This window comes from Vulpes vulpes, chromosome 15 (genome assembly GCF_048418805.1).
Source record: "Vulpes vulpes isolate BD-2025 chromosome 15, VulVul3, whole genome shotgun sequence".
NCBI lineage: Eukaryota > Metazoa > Chordata > Mammalia > Carnivora > Canidae > Vulpes > Vulpes vulpes.
Genome location: NC_132794.1, coordinates 11,957,491 through 11,977,536, shown reverse-complemented (window position 1 = coordinate 11,977,536; position 20,046 = coordinate 11,957,491). Strand labels below are relative to the sequence as shown.

The 20,046-nt window shown below is 41.7% G+C and overlaps 1 protein-coding gene and 1 long non-coding RNA gene across 4 annotated transcripts in view; one reads left to right on the top strand and one right to left on the bottom strand.

The window, feature by feature from the left end:
- LOC140595796 (uncharacterized) overlaps positions 1–20,046 on the top strand; it is a 59,034-nt gene that overhangs the window by 16,274 nt on the left and 22,714 nt on the right. The gene's annotated exons all lie outside the window — the stretch shown is intronic.
- EPCIP (exosomal polycystin 1 interacting protein) lies at positions 1,332–19,728 on the bottom strand. Of its 2 annotated transcripts, none has more exons than XM_025985191.2 (2): positions 19,572–19,728; positions 1,332–4,558 (listed from the first exon to the last, which is right to left on the bottom strand). In XM_025985191.2, exon 2 carries the CDS (start codon positions 4,502–4,504, stop codon positions 3,845–3,847), a length of 660 nt encoding a protein of 219 aa, XP_025840976.2. In that variant the 5' UTR covers positions 4,505–4,558; positions 19,572–19,728; the 3' UTR covers positions 1,332–3,844. The 2 variants fall into 2 exon arrangements, with proteins under 2 accessions (XP_025840976.2, XP_025840975.2); XM_025985190.2 differs by having other exon boundaries at positions 1,332–4,564; positions 19,572–19,727.

Genomic DNA, 20,046 nt, shown 5'->3' with positions numbered 1-20,046 from the left:
AGATCCTGGAGTTATTAATGGACTCTGGGAAATGGAAATTGATTGTCCAACTCCCATTTTTAATTTAACATGTAAAAGGCTATTAATGGCTTTTCTTGATTCTTTTATTCTTCCTTCCTTTCAGGAGCCTTTCATAGGTTTACTGAAGATTTTTAACCCTGAACTCGTGTTTCTCATAAGGCCTTCGATCCCTCACTATCCGCCCACCCCCCATCTCCCACTTAAGGGCTTTTAGGATCCTGACTCTAGATGTTGAAGAGTGAGCTACTGCATGGGAGGGGAGGGCAAATTTCCTAAAATTCCCACCTGTAGCTCTGAAAGATGAGGAAATGAGGCATATCAATACTGCAAGAGGAGGTGCCTGTGTCACTTAGTCATTTGGACATCCAACTCTTGATTTCAGCTCAGGTCATGATCTCAGGGTCCTGAGATTGAGCCCAGAGGAGGGCTCCACACCCAGCAGGGAGTCTGCTTGAGATTCTCTTCCTCTGCCCACCATCCCCCACCCTCTTAAGGACATGTGCACACTCTGTCCATCTAAAATAATAAATAAATCTTAAAAAAAAAATACTGCAAGTGATCTTCCACAACCCTGAGGTCATTGTCTTCACTCCATTCCTTCTGCATCTCTTTCTACCAGTCAGTGGGGCACTGGAGCTCTCTTGCATTGGCTCACCAGAGCTGACTGTTAACTTTTCAGGATTTTTGCAAGCTGATTGTTAAATAGTCATTATTAAAAATTAAATTATAAAAACTTAAAACGAATTGTATAAAAAAGATATTCCTCAAAACTTACCACTTCTTCATTATTCTACTGCATTTTACTATTATTTATGTTCTTGAGATTATTTGTGCCTCTTGCATCTGTAGGTAGAAATGCTATCTAATCATGTCCTACTGCATATCTTTGCTCAACTCTGTGCTCAGTGGCTTCTCTTGGTTATGATGTCAGTATTTACACCATTAACATTGGAAAACACTACATATCAGGGTTTGATTTGTTGTTTTGTTGGGTGTGCTGGAGAAAATGTTAACAATACAGATTAAACATAAAAGTGTATCATTTCAATAGCCTTAACATTCGAATAGTCCTCAAAATTAAGGAAATATCTTTCCAGTATTTGAAAAATATTATTTGATTCAGCAATTTGCTTACATCATTGACTACAAATGATATTCCCACAAAAATCTTTTTTAATTTCCCTCTTACTCCTAACATAAATAAAAATATCAGCCAGCATTCATGCCAGAACTAACTATATGCACTCATCAGTCACAACCCTAGGTTAGCTTTGGATACAAGAATTTGCCAAAAATCACCGAAAGCATTCTTCAGGAATTAATTATGTATATTTTATTATCATTTTGTAAATTGTGTGATACACAAACTTTCTATCAGCAAAATTTATAATAAACTTATGTACATATTTATCTATGTACTTTTTTTTTCTTTCTGGAGAGCTGGTGGTTAAACTTACCAGCATACCACTAATCAGAGGTGACAAATGGCTAGCCCCAAGGTTAAGGGGACCATTGACATGGTCGTGACCACATAGTGTTCCTGAAAGCAACAAACAAAAAGGCAAAATAGTGTGTTAACATTTACAAATTATGAGGTTTCACATAAAAACCTGGGATTCCTAATTTTCTTGAAAGATGGAATCTGGCCCCATTATAGGCTCCCACGGCTAGAGCTGAGGTGCTGTGGACCTTCAAAGGGTGGGTAATACTCTCAATTTGCCACTATCCCCACTGCTCCCTGGTGTCTCGCCAGCCCTCACCCTCCACTGAGCACCAAGTGTCCTTCCCCCCATGTATGTGCTGTGGATTTTCTCTGTTCCTTATTTATCCTCTGTCAGTGAAACCTGAACCATATTTTCAGGCCAGAAATAAATCAGGCAAGCTTGATTTATTACTAAATTAACTTTCCTCTTCTATTGATTTAAGTTCCATTGATCTACAATTATTTCTTACAAGAATCACTTACAACATTTGTGAAAGGGCTTTGAAACTATTCAATGCCACCAAATGGAAGATAATGCATATGAAGATGCTCATGATTTCTAACTCATTTAATTTTATATTTTATTAATAAAAATCCATTAAAATTCAGTTTTTTACATTTTCAGTAACTAATGATAGTAAATATATTTATTATTCATCCTTTCACTTTTATTCTTGCCTTTCCTTTTCCAAATCATCTTTTTCCTTGTCTTTTTCTCTCACTTTAAACTTACTTCTCAAATACAATGTCATTAATGAGGTCATTGCATTGTTCTATTAAAATTCGTACTTTGGTCTTAGTTTTGGCCTAATTTAAACACTGACATTATGGACTCATGCTAATTAGCCTGAGTGGCCAAATCCCCCACGAATTAAGTGAATGTGGATATTTCAGGTTATTTCAGGTGCCCTATGTTAAGGTTAAGAGAAAAATGTGGTAAATGTGATCTGAAATCATGAACCCCAAGACGTCCTGTTACTTTATAATAAAAAATCTTTCTTCCCATTATGACAGTACAAATGCAATTATGTTTCTAGTTCCTTGCATTGTGAGTTTGGTCATTTGTATCATGATTGCCATGGATTCTTTACATTCTATCTTGGTGGTAAATTGAATCTCTGCGAGGAAAATTTTCCTTTGTACACTAAAGTCAGTTTCCTTTTTTTTTTTTTTTTTAATATGTTGCCTTGGTTCCTTTTGTCATCACATCTAAGACCATTTTGTGTCAACCATGTCATACAAAGTACCCTAACTTTCCAGAATTAAACATCAAATGGAAAATATCTTTTGTAAATTGTATGATGCACAACCTAAAAAGAGCCCTAAAAGATCTTTTGGTAATTATCTGTTAGTAATATGAGCATTTTTGCCTATAAGAATAACATTATAAATGATTCTTAGATTCTGCAGGCTAGCCCCTAGTAGTGTTAAATTCAGTTCTAATGGTGTTAATCTAAGTTCTTATTTCTGGAGCAGAAGGATAAAGGGGAGAGGGAAGATGAGGAAAATGAGGAGAAAGGTGAAATGGTACAGAAGGGACAACAAAGTCAAAAAATGAATAAATGAAAGAGAAAGGATAAAGAGAGAAACTCTCCAGGTTTAGGGCTTGCCCTAAGCAAAATTTTGGTGCTAATATGCCATTGGTTTTTGTGCTCTCTGGTTTTCATTTCTGTATCACACTCCTCAAAACCTAGTGCTTTCATTTGGTGAAGGTCCTACCCTAACCCAGCCTGTTCCACTCTCAAAACTCCCCTTTCACAGCGCTCAAGTTTTTAGCAACATTTTTTAGCAAAATATCATTCTAAGAGAATGTAATCATTTTGTGGAACTCACAGTCCTGAAGCCTCTGGAATCCTATCCTTCTCTTCTTAAGGGAATTCTAGTCAATGTAATGAAAGGAAGCAGAAAAAAATCAAGGCAGTGTTTTGAAGGAAGATGTCTTCCTTGGGGGTCATCCCCCTCTGCTGAGTCCTTGGTGTGCACTGCTTTCTCTGTTTCTGACCTGACATTTCTCCACAGCCTCTGGCTGGTTCTTAAGACCTTCTGGACTCAAGTAGTTTTGTTTGTTTGTTTGTTTGTTTGTTTGTTTGTTTTGGGTTTGGTTTTTTTTTCCGAGTTTTTGTTTGTTTCTTTCCTTTAATTTTGTTTTTCAAAACACCTCCCATGGTTGGGCAGAGAGTGGAGAAGAGAAGGCTGGTTGTAGGTGTGGCTCTGTTGTGAATAGGGCTGGGCAGACAGGTGAAGTTGTAGGTAAGGGTACCCAAGGCCTTATTTCCAGATTCCTTGTTCACCTTATCCATAGTTGGCCACAGTTCTTGGTGTTTGGAGCCTGTTTCAATGTTAGTAAATGAATGTGACCACATAGCTTTTGTTGCTTAAAATTGGGATAGTTTCAAAGTAAGAAAAGTAAGGAAAAGTGTTGGCAATACTGGCAACGTTTTCAATACTGTATGCCTTCAAGGATGACTTCCTGTTGAAAAGTGCCATATCTAAGAAGGAGATGTACATACATGTTTGCCAGCCTTTGTGTAACAACATAATCTTCTCTCTGGGTTCACTTTCCCCATTGTTGTAGATGAGTAAGCTCTGCTCCAGTGATGGACCCCTGGCCTTAGCATTGATACGAAGCCTCTTCAGACCACAGATAGCCAGGTATTCAGTGGGGAGAGTGTTGGTACCACACAGAGAAAGCTTCAGGTCCCGGACCAGTGTGAAGTTCAATAGGAGGCCCAGTGCAGATGTATCTGTGAACCAGATGGTCAGATGGCCATCGTAGCTGGTTTGCTCTATTGCAAAAGGCAGGACAGTTTTGCAGCTGCACATCAAGTTGGCCAAACTATAGTCACAGTCCTGGACATCTGCAGAGCAACTGCAGTTCCTAATGATGTTTTCCTTTGTGAAAATGAGTGTGCTGTTCTTCTGCCCTCTTGTGAAGCAGTGGAGTATGAAGATGCCCAGTGCACTGGTCAGAAGGAGGCTGTGCCCAGAAGGTGGTGCCATTCTGGTCTCAGCGGGGGCCGGCAACTATGTGTTTCCTCTTTGCAAGCCAGTTCCCTGAAGCTCACCAGAAAGAAAAGCATACAGGCTGTCGTTAAAAATATACAGCTTATGGGGTGCCTGGCTGGCTCAGTCCATAGAGCCTGTGACTCTTTTCTTTCTTTCTTTTTTTTTTTTCAAGCCTGTAACTCTTGATCTCGGGCTCATGAGTTTGAGCCCCATGTTGGGTGTAGAGACTACTTAAGAAACATGCACTGATAAAAAAGGAGCCCCTAAAATAACCCACAATAATTTTCTCTCTCATAGTTTTATTAAAGGTAGGCAATGGAGCCCAAGTGCAGAAATGATCTTTGCTCAGGGCCTCAGGAGAGGCAGCAAACAACCTGCTCATCTGAGGTATAAAACTTGTTGTGATGTCTGCCGACAGGCTAACACACTAACAGCAAGCAAGACAGGGTGCCCGAGATAAGACCCGGTGCACCCTGTCTGTGGGCAGGGATTTGTAGTGCTTTGAGTGTGCACATTCTCCAAACATTGTCTTCCTTGTACTGAATCCCTGGCAACCCCTGAAACCTGCACATTCCCTCCTCCCCCTCAGTATCTGACTTTCTGGAATTTAGGACACAAACAGTTCCGCGTTGGATTCAGTTCCCCAAGCGCTACCTGTTAAACAGCATAGCATGAATACCAGTGAAACATTTAGTTAATGATAAACTTTAATTTCTAACTAGACAAACATGCCCCCCATCATATTAATCTGTTTAGAGGTCCATTGATACTTCCTGCTCTCCTACAAATGTGAAGTATCAGAGTAGATTTTTAACTGTATTGATGGATAATGAACACGCTAACATGCACCAATTAATCACAAGGAACTTGCTCATCTGCTCCTTCTCCAGAATAAATGTTATAAATTGATTTTATCAAATAATTTAGTGTAGGCTTCTAATACTAAGCAATATATCAGTAGCATTCAATGATCTAAATAAGGTAGGAGCGCATGCATAGTTGAAAGAGCAAAGCCAATGTCTGATCTGGAGGAAAATGCTCTAAGTACCTGGCATATCATAGATACGTGGTCTTCTTTTATGGTGAGCTTGGAATGAGACATACATTATAAAGTAGGGTCAGGTTTTAGTCTTTCAAAAATAAGGACATTTCCCCTGAGTGAGCTGATGCCTGACCAAGAGATACAAGACCAATGGTACAAGTCAGTTCCTCTGAATTGACCAAAGACATAGTTGAGTTAATCTGCATGTACAAAGCACCATGGGTTTGGCAAAATACTTAAAATAAGACCTCTGACTTGGAACGTCCAAGGTTGGTGACAGGGCGCCCGCAGGAAGTGCTGGGGAGGGATAGGTGGGTCAGTCTGAGGAGCTGAACATGTGTCCAAAGAGAATGGTGACAGCAGGAAAGGGGCGAGGTGGACATGCTACACGTAGGGTGCAAGATGAGGCCATGAGGTGGCAAAGCAAGGTGAAGAGAAGTCAAGGGAGGTAAAGCTAAAAGTGCCGGGGTCAGGTAGACGGGCTGCAAGCACAAGCTCATCAGCAGGTGCCTGGAGAGCAGGGAGACTAAAAATAAGCTGAGCCAGGTATATGTGAGCAGGTGAGATATTGGTTCACAGCAATCATAACTCCATTCCTTCAGCAAACGTTAATGGGAGTTCCTCAGGCAGCAGGCACTCTGCTAGCCTTGGGGACACAGCCCAGAAGACAACGAGCTGTTGGAACTTGTGTTCTAAGGGAGTTGATTCTGTTTCCAGGCCTTTCAGGTGAGGATTGAGGGGTTGCAGCAGTGGGGAGGAAGAGGATGCAAAGGTAGAGGAGTCAGGTAGGATTCAGCATGGGCCATGTGCCAAGGGCAAGCAGAAGAAACAAAGACAAATAAGACACGTACCCTTGCCCTCCAAGGGCTTATCGGCAGAAGGGGACAAATAAGGCGGAACTGAGAAAGGCCAATTGAACATATGTATAGTTATAGGGACATAGCAGAGAGCTAGGTTAAAGTCGATTTGAGGGGCTGAACATGGTACTTTATAGAGTTTTGTGTTTATTTTGAGCTCGGCACAGGGCTTTTTTAAAGGCTGTATTCATTGGTTCATTTTGTAATAAAAGAAGGGCTTTGAGGAATGCATAGGGCCAGATTTCTTCCTGAACACAAGGTTTAACAGTTTTAAATAGTTTTAAAATGTGGTGGTGACTACCCCACTTAGTAAGGAGCAGTGACTAACTTGTTAATTACAAGATAATTTTAGATGATCAGTTGTCCCAGATTCCACTGGAGGTTTCTGGGACTTCATGCCCTGGTAACCCTTTCATCCCAGAACTAGGAAAGCTGTCAGCAATATCCCTAGCTTGCTCTGACCCCAGCCTGAGGGGACAGGGAGGTGGAAGAGAATCTATCCATCAGCCTGGAGCTTGGTGAGGAACATGTCTACTTTTTTCTTGCAGGTGCTAATACCTTTTAGAGGCATTCATGGAGGAATAAAAGAGGTAGGAAGGGAAATGGACACTGATTTCCTGAAATGAGTGGGGCTGGAGATCATAAAAAGGACTTGTGAGCAGTTCCCCGGGCCCCTTGGGCCCCCCACCCCCTGCAGTCAAAGCCCTGGCTGGACCTCAGGGTGGCCTTTCCCTGCCTTCTGGTTTTCAGGGCTGGAACCAGGAGGCTAAATACATGAAGCCTCCTGATAGAGCACAGAATGGGATAGATGGCCCTGGTAACAAGCTGATGGGGTTTCCAGAAAGCTGATGGGGTTTCTAGTTGGAGATTTTTCTCCTTCAGCTTTACCCTGGACTACTTTCTTTAGATTTGTTTCTTTAGATTTGTTAATTTGTTTAGATTTGGATTGCGAACACCCTAGTTTCACTATGCATTTACTCATTTGTGGGCAGATTCCAGTATGGCATAAGGAGAATGGGCACAAATACATCACCCTGACCCTTTTCCTCCCCTAGCTAGGTCTCTGACTGTTGTGGGGGTGGTACTATGGGGAAAGAAACTTTTTCCTCTGGGGGTTGCCCATCTTGTTAGAAGGGAAATCTTGATCTACTGGTGACCATAATCTTATCTCCAGAAGGGGTGAGCTTGCCTGACAATGAAGCTAGCACAGAGAAGAACAGACAAGAAATGGAGAGACATTGTTAACAACCTTTTTTGAGCACTGGGATCAAGCCATGCCTGACATCCTTCCTTGATTTTTGAAATATATGAACCAAGTTTTTGTTTTTGTTTTTCCTACTCAAACCAGTCTAAATTGGATTTCTTTAACAAGCAACGAAGAAGACACTGACATTTGGTAAACTTTTTTTTTCATTCATTCAATAAAACTTTGTTGAATACTTGCTATATACTGGGCACTGTGCTGGAAACTGAGAATAAAGGCAATGAGAGCTCCCTCAGGGGTTCTACACCAGTAGAAGAGACCCCTGAATCAACAACCACAGCATGGTGTGACGATCATTATAACATTTTGTACAGAGTGTTAAGTCTACCCCTAACTTTGCCTGGAAATGGAAGGTGTCATAAGCTTCATGGAAGAGGAAGTATCTGAGGAGGGCAGTAAAAGTGAAAAAAAGAAAAGGAAAAGTTACCTATGTAATTATCATAGGGTGATCAGAATTTGAAAACCCAGGAGTAGGGCAGAGAGATTGATGGGCTGTGGGGATGGCGGTGCAAGAGGGGAGGTAAGTGGTCCTATGGGGTGAAACCTTGTGACTTGCCCTGACACATCATTTTCTCAGCATCCCAGCTTTTTGTGTGCTCTGTCATTAGGACTTGCCTCCTATGTCCTAAGATGAGCCCTCTCCCCACCCCCAGGATGGGCAGCGGCTTAGTAGGGGACAGGGGCAATTTGACGTGTCTGTGCTGTTCTGCTTGTGTTGTGTTGGAATCTGCCCACATGAAAAAATACATAGTGGACCTACGGCAAAGGTTGATTTGCCCCTTATGTGGCGGTGTAATGCCAGAAGGAGCTGTAGGGATGGGAGGGTGTGCTCTTCTCCACATGGTCATACAGGGACTCAAGCTTTCATCCATAGCTCTATCATCTCCTGGGCCTTTGGATCCTCTACAGAAATTTTTGTTCACATTTCACTGACCAGAACTCAGGCACATGTCAACCCCTCTCTACAGGCAGTTTGAAAATGAAGTCCAGGATTATGCCAAAAGAGGAGAGGATGGTTGGCATGGGTACTGGTGGGTGCCAGTAACGACCTGCCTAGGTTGTGAGACATAATAAATGGCTTTATGCAATGATGACAAATGACCAGGTGGTGTCAATCCACCTAAATTTTTCAGGCAAGGTGCAGAAAACCATGTATGATCATTACATCTTCGAGCCTTTAAATCACTGAGTATGTTGAAAAACCACAGCTAACAACCAACTATTCAGAATCAGTTCAACTATTAGTTTTGTTCTGCAACTGAAGAAATCTCAACAGCAATTAATACCAGCAATTAGCTGCATAAAAGCAAAGATTTCTGAATTGAGCAGATACAGACATCAGTTATTTCAAAACAAGTTCCACACAGATTCCTCCCCAATCTAGGATTACACCCAACGTTTAGATAATGTTTATACTTGGCTCCAAAAGGAATGTTTCAAACTGCACTAGTTCTGTTTATGAGAAGACATTACTAGTAAGGAGATAGTGTGTCTGTCGGTGGGAGGATACTGTTTGGACCATTTGCCCAAAACAGATTTGAAACCTCTTGAATCATGATGTTTTGAACTCTGTAGTCTCAACACAAAAGAGAGAAAATACAATTGTGGAAAAACAGAGTGGAATTCCCCGGATTCTAACTGCAATTAAAAAATTAAGAGTGATTTCAAGTTTTTCATTGAGAAGCAAGTTTAATTTGACATTAAAAAGGATTTTTTACTTTTAAAGGTAGAAAGACACTTAGGGAAAAGACTCTGTTGAAGAAGCTGAAAAGTAAGACCATAGACTAATGACATGCTCCACCAAGAAACACATGGTCTGAAAGAGAAATCTGAACTATAGACATGGGAAGAAAGGCAGGAGACAGCTAGTGGCCAGGTACCCCATGAAACCCACTCAAAGCCAGGACCTGGGGAGCTAGGTTAGGATGATGTCTCTCCCAAATGCAGTTCTCAAAGGGTGTTTTTGCAAGTCGTTGAAGATTCTCAGGGAGCGAAAATGAGGGAAATTCCAGGAAAGGTGACAATTTGGAATTTGGGGTGTATCCCACAAAGTGAGACCTACACCTTACTCTGGCAGTGTATTGTATCCCAAAGGTGCCCAGTGCTGCTAACCCTGAGAGCAGGAAGATGGCCTCACTCACCCCAGGGGTCCAATGAATTGAATTGCCCCAGGAGTTCAGCAGCTACTCTGGGATAAAACAAGTAGGCAACTAATTATAGGGCAATGAGATTGATGAGTGATTTTAAAGTCACAGAGCAAGCGTTAGGCAGAAGGACCCGGAAAAGACTCCCCAAATGGGCGCTGTTAAGGCCAGGTATGAGGAGAGGGCAGATAGAAGGATCACTTGAGCAAAATCTCAGAGACTGTAGTGCTTGGCGCTTCTGGGAACCCATGAGGCTGGTGTGTGGGCGGGGCAGGGTTAGACAGGACCTTGCCAGCCAAGCTCAGGGGTTTAGTCTCCAAACCCTACTAATCCTCACCCCATCAATAAAAACTTAAAAAAAAAAATCCTCCCCAATAGATGAAACCTTTTATTTGTAAGAACATTATAAATACCATATTTCTATATTATCTGCATTGTAAGCAATAAATGAAGAGTAGAATTTTTAAAATTTGAGATGAGGCACAGCGGTTTAGCGCTGCCTTCAGCCCAGGGCCTGATCCTGGAGACCCGGGATCGAGTCCCATGTCAGGCTCCCTGCATGGGGCCTGCTTCTCCTTCTGCCTGTGTGTGTCTCTCTCATGAATACATAAACAAAATCTTTAAAAAAATAAAATTTGAGATGAGTGAAAGCTGGAGGATGTTCAGCTCTACCCCACTGGCCTGGCTTGTGTGCTCCCTTGGATGCAAATACTCCCTTTGGAGGCCCCTGGAAGAGGCAAAAAGGAGGTGCTGAAAGTTTGTAAGCAGGGCAGACCTGTTTAGTTCCCTGTATAGGGAGGGTCATTTAGGCGCCGGTCAGAGATGAAATTGGAGTCAAGATAGAATACAATTAGTTCTAAATAGCAGAACATTTTTTTTTTTTTGGTATTTTCTTTTTTTTTTTTTTAAATTTTTTATTTATTTATGATAGTCACAGAGAGAGAGAGAGAGGCAGAGACACAGGCGGAGGGAGAAGCAAGCTCCATGCACCGGGAGCCTGATGTGGGATTCGATCCCGGGTCTCCAGGATCGCGCCCTGGGCCAAAGGCAGGCGCCAAACCGCTGCGCCACCCAGGGATCCCTGGTATTTTCTTTCTGCATTTGCTGACTTCTCCCTCTAGGCTCTCCAGCTAAATCTATTTCGGTATCCAGAATCCTGGGATGGGGCAGGGGACTGAGGGAGGGGGATTCAGCAGGCAGGGGTGAGGACAAAGCTCCTGCCCTGCTGTGGGCATGCAGCCAGGGACACCTGCCTGAACTCCTCAGGAGGAACAGGTGGTGTAGGAAGCAGGAAATCCCAAGTGGGCAGCACTGGCAAGCATTCGGTTTCGTTCTTAGCATCCCATCATGGCTTGCCTTGGACTCTACTCCTGAAGATGCCCATTCTGTCCCCGACAGCCCTGAAAAAGGCACAGTTCATTTTCTGAGTCAGGAGCCTCTGGGTGGTTTTGTTAGGCTGGCAGTGAGACCAGCTGCTGGCAAGACAAGTTCTAGGCAAGATTCTGAAGTGGGTACAATAGCTTTCCCATCCCCAGGGTCCCCTTGCTATGCCTTCCCTTAATTCCTTGGTCAGGGCTCATCCAGATACCTGGTGCAAAAAACCCACCCTCATACAGGGTCCTAAATGGCACTTGGTGAAACCTTAATATGGATTTAAGTAAACACGTTCTTGCTCAAGGGTGTTTGCACTTTGAGCTTTATCCCTACTTGTCCCTTGTTAGAGGGAAAGCAAGGATTAAATAAGTAGGGGAGGAGTGTGGGATGGGGACTCGTCTCAAGGACCCCAGAACTGAGAGATCTCCTGTTCTCAGGTCTGGTTTCCATTCATCTGTGGCTATACAATTACCCTTCCCAGGCAGGCCAAGGAGGAAGGGCAGGCTCATGGCTCGGTGGATGAGATGCTCATGGGGGACCCATTAGGTGCAGGACCTTGAGAAGCTCTTTGAGAAAAAGGATTTGGGGCATTTTCTTTTCTTTGGCTCTGTCCCACAAACACACTGCAGGAGGCAGGTTACAGATAAACACTGCGAAAGACGATATTTAAAAGAGGAGTGATAGCTTTGTCATTTAATATTTGAAATCTTAATAATGCTGAAAGCCACATTGATTTGGGTCTCTCCTCAATGTTTTCTTACTGTGATAAGTGTTGTCTTTCCTTTTTTCGCATTCCACTACAGCACACCCCCTAGGAGCCACTGAATTTTCACATGCCTTCCCAAGTGTCTACTTCTGGAGGCACCACCGTGTGCACACTCTGTTGATGAAGGGCACTTCCCTGTCACTGAACTTGACACAGTTCACTGTGAGAGGTACAAAGTGGAGTTCACCGTGATTCTGAGGGATCGGTATCTTGTTGGATTTATATAGTAGGAGCTAAACTGTTTGCTATCATCTGATTTATTTCCTCATCTAGAAAAAAGCGGAAACAAAAGTTCATGCCTCCATAAGATGGCATTGAGGCAAAATTAGCATCAAGCATGCCATTCGGGTCTCCAGAGGACACAATTTAAAGTATTTTTGTGATGGTTCATGTTCAACTTACTGTGAATGTGGGCCACTCAGAAATGACTTTTTGAGTCATTTCTCCCAACGTGGTATGAGGATGATAATCCCTACCACACTAGGATATAATATGAGTAAAGCAGGGTGCATGTGGAAATATATAGAGTCTATTAGTGCTATTCATGAAGTACTATTACTACTAAGTATACTATGATATACATAGTATTATAGTACTACTTATTAGCTATGATATTTTGTAATGTCAGAATTATAATAATAATAGGGATAAATTAACATTCTATCAGGGCATCCCAAAAGCCACCCCAAAGGAATAGAAAGTTATTGTTTCTTTTAATGCACTACTTACTACTTATTCAAAAATTTGAATAAAGAACAGGCTCAACGTAAAGCAAAGATGCCTCTTTGCACCATTTATCCTGTAACAAATAACTCTGACTTACAAATATTCTTCTGTAATTCTGGGGAATGGGAAGCCTTGAAATCATTAGTGAGCACATCTAGTAAATGGAAAGAAGCGTCCAGCGATTTCTGCTAATTTAAATGTGTGTAAATGTTTAAAGGAGCAGCAGGGTATAGACTTTGATCAAAACAATTTCTCTCCAGTCTCTTCTTATTCCTGCTAGATACTGTGGGGGCTGCATAAGGGTTGCATGTCCTAATCCCTAGAACCTATAAATGTTGTTTTACAGAGCAAGAACGACTTTGCAAATGTGATTAAGTCAAGGATCTTGAGATGGGGAGATCCTGGATTATCTGGATGAGCCCAAGGTAATCACAAGAGTCTTTCTAAGAAGAAAACAGGAAGAGACAGAGAAGAAAAGGGCAACATGACAACAGAAGCAGAGATGAGAGTGATATGGCTACAAGATGAGGAATGCCAGCAACCACTAGAAGCTGGGAGAGACAAGGAACTGGTTCTCCCTTGGAGCCTCCAGAAGGAATGAGCCCTGTTGACACCTTGACTGTTAGCATAGTCAGACTGCTTTTGGACTTTGACATCCAGAAACATAAGAGAATGAATTTCTTTTAAGCCACTCTGTAGAAATTCGTTATGTAGTAATAGGAAACTAATAAGGAGGTTATGAGGAAACTACAAAACACCCATAATCACACCACCCTTTGGACCAAACGCACTAGCAACTCTGTTTACAGCCCTACAGTATTTGCTAATTGTTTCTTGTGTCTTATTACTCTCACCAAACTGGATCATAAATAAGCTCTTGGGGTAACTGTATCCTCAACTCCATTACTTGTTTTCTGAAATACCAAGCTCAAAACTGTCCAGAGTCGTCATGCTGTTTGGACCCAGCCCAGCCTAAACAGATGCATCTGGACATGTCTCATGAATTCACAGGGGGGCCTGTATCCAGTAGTTATTTTCATGTGTGGAACTGTCAAGGAAGAAAGAAGGAAGCGTGAAGATGATGTGTGAAGGCCTGGGGCAGGGATGAGTGGAAGGACAGGATGGCACTTGTCTTTTCTCAGCCCAGACTAATTAAGGCCTTGGGCTGAGTCCAGTGGAGCTGTAGGCAGACACTGCACAGACTGCTCTCAAGAACTCTGAGAGGTGGGGCACAAGTGGCCCTATCTGGGTGACAAAATGTGACACTGAGCTAGGGGTAGAGTCCTTCTCCCCACTTCTGCATGGAGTGCAGAGCAGCTATGGCACAATAAAGAAAGAGGGGCAGGCAACACCACTTGGCCCTTCCAGGAGGACAGACTGGAGATTCCCCTGGTCATTACGCTTCAAGTAGTGAATCAGTGGAGAGCCCTATGGCTAAGGCAAGGGACAGTCAACATCCAGTTGTGGTGGCGATAGAATCAGGTGAAAGGGTAATTTCTGAGCATGGGTAAGACATTCCTGGGGACTCTACTATGTCAAACCAGTGGTAGGAAAGGAGGCAAGGACCTGTATCAGGTAGGTGGAAGCACAGACCAGCAAAATACAAGTGGTTAATGTTCATTTAACCGTATTTGTGCTCTTTGGTTGGTTGAAGTCAGGATTTCTTCAAGGATCCATGGATTACTGCTTTGAGATTAAATGTATTTAATAATGGAAATGGGCTCAGAAGCTTCTGGACTGGACTAAGAACCAACTTGAACCAAATGAAAAGCAGGCATTTTGTTTTGAAAGTGTTGAGCTCAGCAGGGTACTCATTTCACCTGCTAATTTGCTAAATTGGATGCTGGACCCCTTGCTGTTGGTATGCTGTGTAGGTCAGGTTTCTGATGTGACAAAACTCTGGTCTTTTTGTTTATGGTTTTTCCCCCAGTCTTAGCCCAGGTACATAGAGACATTCCGTAAATATTTATATTACCCAAGTGGATCCCTACATTAGCTAAGCCAAAGATGCATATCGTTGATCTTTTGCTTCTTCTTTTACCTTTCACCTCCTAGAATTGTGGAGTGCATCACATTATCAAATCAGCAAACAAAATTCATCTTTTTTAGAAGGAATTTTGGTGTTTGGCCTAGCCGTGACAAAGCAAGCATATTGAGACTTTGTGAATGAGTGAGAGGATGGGAAGTATGAACTTGATATCCTAAGCCTTGTCTATGAGTCCCCACTAAAGCCATTGAGTGACACCTGGCAAAAATCCTATGAAACATCCCCAACCTTTGTGGCTTTACCAATGAGTGCCGTCTAGGTTTGCAGTTGCCTTGGAACTTTCCTGTAAGTCTGATGGAGACACAGGGCGAAACACATTCGCCTGGAATGGGGACTATGAGCCCCAAGTCAAGGCCCCAGATCCCTGTCCTTCTACCTCACTGCACACACCCATTCAGGCCTTATGGGAAGAGTGAGCAGAGTTTGTAAGCATTGATTTCACAGATAGCTGTGAGCATTAGAAGCCATTGCCCTAATTGCTCCCGGTTGAGGAGTTATAATAACCCCTACTGCAAACTTACCCACAACCCAACATTTAAGCACCCAGTTTTTAAAACTATCCTGGAACAGCTTTGCTGAAATTACTGGGCCTATATTATATGAGTGTGAGGTTGCCAAGGAGAATGAGTCAGAGTAATCCCTTTGCTAAGAGATGAGGGGGAAAAAGAAAAGCTTGCAAACCTTTAATATTTTAATTACCTGCTTCCAAAACAATAAAAAAGGAGTAAGCTCTTCCACTTAGTGTTATACATTATTACAGTCCCATAAAATGCCTTGAACTATTTCCTCACAACGTAAGCCTTAAGCTTTTCCCTTTCATCTGTATTCAACTATTCCAACAATTTGATTTTAGAAAAGTAAGAATTAAATTTCCTTTAGTGGTTTCAGTTAGAAATATTGGAACCAAAAGCAATTTAAACCCTGCTGCTTTCTTTTTTAAAAAAAGATTTATTTACTTTAGAGAGTGAGAGTGTGCATGTGAGCAGGGGGAGGGGGCAGAGGGAGAGAGAGAGAGAGAGAGAGAGAGAGAAAGAGTGTGTGCATGTGAGCAGGGGGAGGCACAGAGGGAGAGAGAGAGAAAGAGAAAGAGAGAATCCCAAGCAGACTCTGCACCAAGTCCAGAGTCTGACACAGGGGTCGATCCCACAATCCTGAGATCACAACCTGAGCAGAAACCAAGAGTCAGCCACTCAATCAACAGAACCACCCAGGTGCCCCAAACATTGCTGCTTTCTTAAAAGATTTGTAAGGGTCTTTAAATGCCTCCTGGGAATGATGGCTAAGGGTAATGTGGGATCCTGGAAGAGAAATAGGGCATTCTAAGGAAATCTGAAAAAAAAAAATGTGTACATTGGTTAATAATAGTAATGTACTGATATTAGTTCATTAATTGTGACAAGTGTATGTAGCATAATGAGGTGAGATGTAGCAATAGGGGAGATGGGATGTGGGGCACATGATAGTCTTTATGCTATCTGCACAATTTTTCTAAGACTAAAACTATCCTAAAATAATTTTTTTAAAAGAATGCCTCCTTATTTCGTTGACTTCTTGAAGATTACTTTTGTGACAACAGCAGAGCTCCAGTGGATCATCTGGGCATCACAATTTGGGCCAAACTGAGTACCCATGATATGATGTCTAGGTGTGACTCCAAATGAATTCTTTAGCCCTTTTGGCCACAAGAAGATTCTGGCTTTCTTAATGACCTTGGAGGCCAGGCAATTCAGAGACGCAAACGGGAAATGATCCTTTTATGGAAAATGGATCAAAACTGGAAGGGAGAGGCATCAGGAAATATTGTGGGAAGAAGTCCTGAAAGGGCTTGGGGGGTGTGTGTGTGTGTGTGTGTGTGAGAGAGAGAGAGAGAGAGAGAGACTTCCTTCATGTGGCTTATGTTTTTCCCTGTGTCTGGGAGTGTTTTCTATTTCCCAACTGCTAAAAAACCAGCCTCGTCTCAAAGCATCTTTAAATCCTACCTGTTGCATGAAACTATAGTAGCTAGGGACATGAATGGCTATTCTTGCCTGCCTCAAACCTGTTTCTCCTATAGGGCTACACCAGTCTACCATAAAAGATATTAAAAACAAGCTCCTATAAGCAAATCTGTAATTGTACAGAGAGAGCCCATATGTTGTTTGTGTTAGATTTTTAAGCCACTCCAGTCAGGCTTCTGTTAGTATCACTCCATTAAAACCATTGTCCTCAGCTTTCTGGTGACTCCCACCCTCCAACATGCCCATATCCAGTAGTTAATTTCCTGATCTAATTTTGCTTGCCCTCTTACCACCATTACTCTCTCTTTGAGCAAAGAACTTTCTGTTCTTCCCTGACACCATATTCTACAGTTTTTCCTGCTACTTCTCAGTCTCTTTGGCATCCCCCTTCTTCCTTGTCATTGTTGGCTGCCTCTGGTTCAGAGCCTCGCTCCCTTCTCTGTGTATATCCACTCCTTTACTGATTGCATGCTAATCTATGGACTTCAATATTGTCTATATGCTGATGATGAACCATCTCCCAAACTGTTCCTGAGCTTCATGCTCATATATCCAGCATCTTACTTGCTAGCTCAACCTGATAGAATATTCAAGACACCTCAACTTAACACAACTTTTGATTCCCATTAGAGTTCAGACTGCTTGTTAGAGAAGACATGTTATTGAATCAACATCTTACCACATCGACATTTACTGCCCCTCAGCCTTGTGTTCACACAACTAAACCAGCTAACTATAAGAAACATTAATAACAGATGAGGTACTTCCAAATAAGAAACGTGGAAAATACATTGTGTTGAAAGTTGACTGAAATTAGGAACTATACATATGTTTTATTGATTTATAATAATATTTAAAGATTGCTTCTCTTGTGCTGGGTATTCTTCAAAGAACTTTTACATGTTTTATATCATTTAATCCTTGCAATCATAATAAAGGTAGATATTGTGGCCCCATTTTTATATCAGAATATGGAGACACACAGAGGTTAAATGGCTTGCCCAAGGTCACAGTGCTGGTAAGAAACAGCTAAGATTTGAACCCAGGCAGCCAAATATGCTCTAGGGAGTCGTGGTGGACATCACAGTGTTACTTTCCATGCCAGGGTCACGTTCCTACTCAAAAGCCTCATATTCTATCACTAGACTCTGTGCCCTTTAACATAAAGGGTATTTAGGAACCTCATGCTAGAGGAATAGGAAACAAAGACACAAACATTTCAGAAACACTTTTTTAAAAAAAGAACATTTAGAAATTAGATTTAAAAATAAGGGCATCAGTTGAGTGCTGCCTCTGCATGTGGGACACAAACTATCTCAGAGACCGAGCAAATGGGAAGACTTCACTAAAATGTGTAGCTACTGCATTTCTGTCCTTGACACAGGGCCTTGTGAGAATTAGTTAACCAGTGATTGCAAACCCTTGAAGCCTTTTCCTTGAATGACTTGATCTATGCTCAGCTAATCAGATCATTGAGGTTCAGACCCCTAGCATGCCACACACTCCCATGTCTGTGCCCTTAATCATACCATGGAGCCACGTGTGACTTGTCTGTTCTCCCGACACTGATACAGAGATGTGATCTGCTGAACACTGGATTTAAAAAGTTGATTGTATACCAGCTTTAACCAACACAAATATTGGTATGGAAAAGAAAATTGGGAAATCCAAGTCAGCTGTGGAAAAGCACTCATTTCCATAAACACTTTATTGAACCTATTATTTTCAGAAAATGCCCAATTTCTATAAAAAATTTAGTGAGGATTTTTTTTATTCCTTCAAACATATTGCATTACTTGGTCCAAAAATAAAAGTTTTTAACTTTTTAAAGTGATCCCAAAGATCACTGTTTTCATTAACAAATTTTTCAAACAAATGAGGCTGGATATTTTTGGTAGTTTTTGAAGACAGGTTTTTATAGAATATTATGCACAACTTTTCTGAAATATTTGGTAGTTTTTGAAGACAGGTTTTTATAGAATATTATGCACAACTTTTCTGAAATATTTCCTCTCTCAGTTCACACCAACATACTTTCTGCTAAAAAAAAACTGTCCATAAACATGCTTATTAACAATAAAATTTATGCAGACTGTGTAAGGCTATAGGTTTGAACTAAAAAAAAAAATCCCTATCCTCCTGCCTTCAACTACAGTATTTATCAAAATTTTTCACTTTTAAATAAAAGGACACATTTTTTAAAAAGTTAACCAATCCATGGCTAATGCTCATCTAAGCATACTTTCTTCTTATCTTTCTATGTTTTCCAGTGAGCAATGTGTAAAAAAGCAATAAATGTAATACTGTTAGATAAAAACAGAGCAAAGGAACAATATAAGCTGATGCTTTGAGAGTTCCCATTTTTCTCTGTTTGGGATCACAATAAGGAAAAAGGTCATCTCGTATGTAATTATGATTTCACATTGAAGATGGACAGGGAAATAGAGCCAAATATTTTAAATAGAAACAAGAAGCCCAGGTTCCATGAAGATGTCTCTTGTATAATATTAGCCTAAGTGAGTTTATCTGCTTAGAGACTAAATGAGAAGACCATTTCACTCTTTGCTGAAGGCACTAAAACATTTCCTTTTAAAGGCAAAATCTCAGTAAAGAGCAATGCATGTGCCTAGAAGCCTAAAAAAAAAAATTGTTTCGTGGTGAAAGCCACCCGTAAGCGTACATTATGTTCAGGAAATGTAAATTCTGTGAGAAAAAGGGGTTGCCCAAAGTGGCTCCTCACAGGGTCACAGAACTTGCCTGCCAGGGAGCAAAAATTCTGAAGCTATGAAAAACTACCCGTCATGCTAGACATGCTTTTCAAAAAAGAACAGAGGAAGTACTTACATCTCAGAGTTCCACCGTGAGGGTTACTTTTCCAGTCAGCAGACCTCTGCTTGATTCTTCACTCTGCTTGACAGCTGGTTTAATCTGCAAGGCAGGATGGAATGCGTGGTCTTGCACTTGCTGTTCTTTTCCGTTTTCAGAGGGCCAATGGCCCTGGTTGTTCCCCTGGCAACCAGGAGGAAGCTGCCGGCCCACCAGCTTCATTACCCACACAGCAGGGCGGAACCTGCTTTGGTGAGTGCTGGTGACTGTCTTGGGGTTCTTCAGTGGAAAGTTTCCAGAAGAAAATAGGGAGAGTGGTGCTGTGTGCTGACCCCAAAGGGCCGACAGTAATGAAAGAAATTCTACTGTAGTGGGAATCGAATGGGCTAAGTGTAGAGCATGGAAATTCCTACATGCTTTTACTTTCATGCTTTGTTCTACTCGTTTTGGCCTGATGGATTGTTATGTATGCAAATGCCTGAATTAGGGTAAA

Coding starts and splice junctions, on each gene's coding strand:
- EPCIP (XM_025985191.2), bottom strand. CDS start 4,504: ATGGCACCACCTTCTGGGCACAGCCTCCTTCTGACCAGTGCACTGGGC.